Source organism: Emys orbicularis, chromosome 21, assembly GCF_028017835.1.
Source record: "Emys orbicularis isolate rEmyOrb1 chromosome 21, rEmyOrb1.hap1, whole genome shotgun sequence".
Classification (NCBI taxonomy): Eukaryota; Metazoa; Chordata; order Testudines; family Emydidae; genus Emys; species Emys orbicularis.
Window position 1 is genome coordinate 21,749,726 of NC_088703.1, and position 3,617 is coordinate 21,753,342.

The 3,617-nt window shown below is 66.0% G+C and overlaps 1 protein-coding gene across 1 annotated transcript; it reads right to left on the reverse strand.

Annotated features, from left to right (window-relative positions):
- Positions 1–1,285: 1,285 nt before the first annotated feature.
- Positions 1,286–2,820, reverse strand: FGF21 (fibroblast growth factor 21). The gene is made up of 3 exons (XM_065420648.1): positions 2,580–2,820; positions 2,168–2,271; positions 1,286–1,588 (listed from the first exon to the last, which is right to left on the reverse strand). Exons 1-3 carry the CDS (start codon positions 2,818–2,820, stop codon positions 1,286–1,288), a joined length of 648 nt encoding a protein of 215 aa, XP_065276720.1.
- Between the last annotated feature and the right edge of the window lie 797 nt (positions 2,821–3,617).

Genomic DNA, 3,617 nt, shown 5'->3' on the forward strand with positions numbered 1-3,617 from the left:
GCCCCCCAGTGAGCCCCATAGCCCCATACACCCCCATCCCTCGCTCTCCAGGCTCAGGCCGTTACAAAGCCAAGGATCTGCTCACAGGCAGCTCTCAGCTCTCTGGGCTCTCCCAGGCCGTCGGCCTGTCGCTTTCCTCCCCGCGCGGCCAAGGGCCTGGGGCGGCTGGGACAATACGGAGGCGGCAGCACGTATGGACGTGTCACGCGCTGTCCCAAGTGGCCACTGGGTGTCAGCGCGCTGGGGTGTAGGGAGAGGGGGATCCCAGCAGGGGGCGCTCTCCCCTAGGGATCAGGGCTGGCCCCCGTGCCCCAGTGTGGCACTAGGGGGCATTGGGCTGCAGGGAGCGGGGGGAGTTCAGCAGGGGGCACTGGGCTTAGGGTGACCAGAAGTCCCAATTTTATAGGGACAGTCCTGATTTTTGGGTCTTTTTCTTATATAGGCTCCTATTACCCCCCCCACCCCCGTCCTGATTTTTCACACTTGCTGTCTGGTCACCCTAGCTAGGCTGCAGGGAGCGGGGCGGGGGCTCGGCAGGGGGCGCTGGGCTGCGGGGGGCGGGGCAGGGGGCTCGGCAGGAGGCGCTGGGCTGCGGGGGGCGGGGGGCGGGGCGAGGGGCTCGGCAGGGGGCTGTCTCCCCAGGCAGTCTGGGCTGGCCCCAATGCCCCAGGGCGGCGCTCGGGGGTGCTGGGCTGCATTACACATGATGGGTCCCTGGACTCACTTTTAGTCCCACCCCCGGCCGCATTTCCACCCGTTCGTCCTGCCCCAAACTCCCTTTTCCACCCCCGGACTTTGCGTCAACCCAGAAATCGCACCCCTCCCCCCACAGAGACCAGGACACGCAGGGCAGGTTTGGCCCACACCAGCAGTTTATTCTGAAGCCATCGGCCACGAAGCCCCCACGGACCCCGCAATAAATAGCCAGTCCTTGAACGATGCCCCAATAAATAACAGGAATCCCCCCCCCCCCGGCCCTGGATTCCACGAACCCACTCAATAAATAAACCCATCTGGATAATAAATAAGTTATTAAATACGTAGAAAAATAGGAACCAAATACGGCTGGTGGGAATCGGGCCCTAGGTCCGATGGCGCTGCGTCTCGGGGACCACTGTCTCCCTCAGTCTGCTCAGCGCAGGCGTCCGTACGTCCCAGTCCAGGGGAAATCGGTCCCAGAGCCAGGGAGAGAACCCAGGAGTCCTGCCTCCCAGCTCCCCCTGTTCTAACCGCTACACCCCACTCCCCTCCCAGAGCCGGGCAGGGGACCCAGGAGTCCAGGGTCTCAGAAGATGTAACTGGGGCTCAGAACCCGGGAGAGGCGTCCCATCATGCTGAGGGGGTCAGAGGACTCCACGTCCAGCGGCGGGTCGCCGTAGAAGTCGTATTCCAGCAGGACGGGCTCCACCGGCACCCGGCTGACCATGGGCAGGAAGTGGAAGAGACGGGGGGCCGGGCGCCCTCGGCCGGGGGGGCCCTCCGCGGGCCGCAGGCTGACGGGGACGTTGTGGGTCTCGGAGAAGTAAAGGTTGTAACCGTCACGCTGCACCTTCTCGCGGAAATTACAGGCCTCCTCCGAGTATGAGCTCTGCGGGGGAGGGAGATTATGGGGGCGCAGGTGAGCAGCTGTGTTTGAGGCCCCCATGCTCTAACCACTAGACCCCACTCCCTTCCCAGAGCCTGTGAGAGAACCCAGGAGTCCTGGCTCCCAGCCATGCTCTAACCACTAGACACCACTCCCGTCCCAGAGCTCAGGAGAGAACCCAGGAGTCCTGGCTCCCAGCCCCCCTTGCTCTAACCACTGGACCCCACTCTCCTCCCAGAGCCTGGAGTCCTGGCTCCCAGCCCCCCTTGCTCTAACCACAGGACCTCACTCTCCTCCCAGAGCCCAGCAGAGAACCCAGGAGTCCTGGATCCCAGCGCCCCCCCCCACTCTAACCACTAGACCCCACTCCCCTCCCAGAGCCGGGGAGAGAACCCAGGAGTCCTGGCTCCCAGCCCCTGCTGCTCTAACCACTAGACCCCACTCCCCTCCCACAGCCAGGATGGCAGGGAGGGGAAGCGATGCAGGGCTGGATGGGCACTTTAGTTGGTTGTGTCCCCCTGTCCCGTCTAGCTAACCCCCCAGACCCCCTCCCTGCCCCCCTGCTGCTGGGTTTCCACTCACCGCCCCATGCAGATGCCCGCTGGAATCCATGCACAGGAACAGGAGTGTTTTCATCGCCTGCATCCGGATCACGCCAGGCTTCACCGCCTTAATCTCCATCAGACCTGCAGCACCCGAGGCAGAGCGAAGTCAGCAAGGGAACCCAGGCGTCTGGGCTCCCAGACCCACTCCTCTGCTCTAACCACTAGACCCCCCTAGAACCCAGGAGTCCTGGCTCCCAGGCCCCCCCCCTGCTCTAACTACTAGACACCGCTCCCCTCCCAGAGCCGGGGAGAGAACCCAGGAGTCCTGGCTCCCAGCCCCGCCCTGCTCTAACCACTAGACCCCACTCCCTTCCCAGAGCCGGGGAGAGAACCCAGGAGTCCTGGCTCGCAGCCCCCCCCCCCATCACCGTCACCCCACCGGTACTTACTGTAGGGGGTCTGGTCGGGGGCCCCGCGCACCTCGCCCTGCGGGGTGATCTCCAGGTACAGCTGAGTGTGGGCGTTGGCCGTGTACAGGTGTCGGAGCCGAACCTGCCCGTCGAACTGGTACAGGGGGCTGGAGTTCTGCAGGGGGGCGGCCTGGGAGGGCGCGGGGGACCGGGACCCCCACATCAGGGCAGCCAGCAGCAGCCAGGACTCCGCCGGGACAGGGGTCGAGCCACCCCACATGCTGAGGGCTGGCAGGCAGTGCCGGGTCCGAGCCCAAACCGCCCTTGCTCTAATCACTAGCCCTCGCTCCTCTCCCAGAGCCCGGGAGGGAACCCAGGAGTCCGACCGTAGCAATGCTCCAGCAGACAGTCCGGGGGCGGGCAGGTCAGCGCGGGGGGACGTGCGAGGTGTCCCGGTCCGTCTCTGGCAGATCCTCGGTCCCGTTATTCTGAGCCTGGCAGGTCCCCTGGGCGCCTATTTATCCCCCCGGGCGGGTCCCCCGCCCCCCCGGCCTGAGTCATGGGACCGGCTCCGGTCACTGACTCGCTGAGTCTGGCCAGCCGCGGCCACATGAAAAGAACCTGATGCAACGTGGGGAAAGGAGGGAGAGAAGGGGGGGCGGGGTCCCCAGGCCCCCATCCACCCATCCAGGGTCCCTGTCCCCCCATCTGGGGTCCCCAGCTCCCCAGGGTCCCCAACCCCCATCTGGGGTCCTCAGGCCCCAGAGTCCCCAGCCCGCCATCACTCCCCCGGGGTCCCCAAGCCCCCATCTGGGGTCCCCAGCCTCTGGAGTCCCCAGCCCCCCATCCCTCCCCCCGGGGTCCCCAACCCCCCATCTGGGGTCCCCAGCCTCTGGAGTCCCCAGCCCCCCAACCCTCCCTCCAGGGTCCCTTGCACTCCCGTTCTGCCGTCCCCCCAGGGTCACCAGCTCCCCCATCCCTCTGGGGTGCCCCCAAAACCCCTCTCCAGGGTCTCCAGCCCCCCATGGTCTGCATCCCCTATTCCCTCCCTCCCTCTGGGGTCCCCCAACACCCTAA

Coding starts and splice junctions, on each gene's coding strand:
- FGF21 (XM_065420648.1), bottom strand. CDS start 2,820: ATGTGGGGTGGCTCGACCCCTGTCCCGGCGGAGTCCTGGCTGCTGCTG. Junction 2,272..2,579: donor CCCCGACCAGACCCCCTACA/GTAAGTACCGGT, acceptor CGGGTGCTGCAG/GTCTGATGGAGATTAAGGCG. Junction 1,589..2,167: donor GCGGGCATCTGCATGGGGCG/GTGAGTGGAAAC, acceptor CCTCCCCCGCAG/AGCTCATACTCGGAGGAGGC.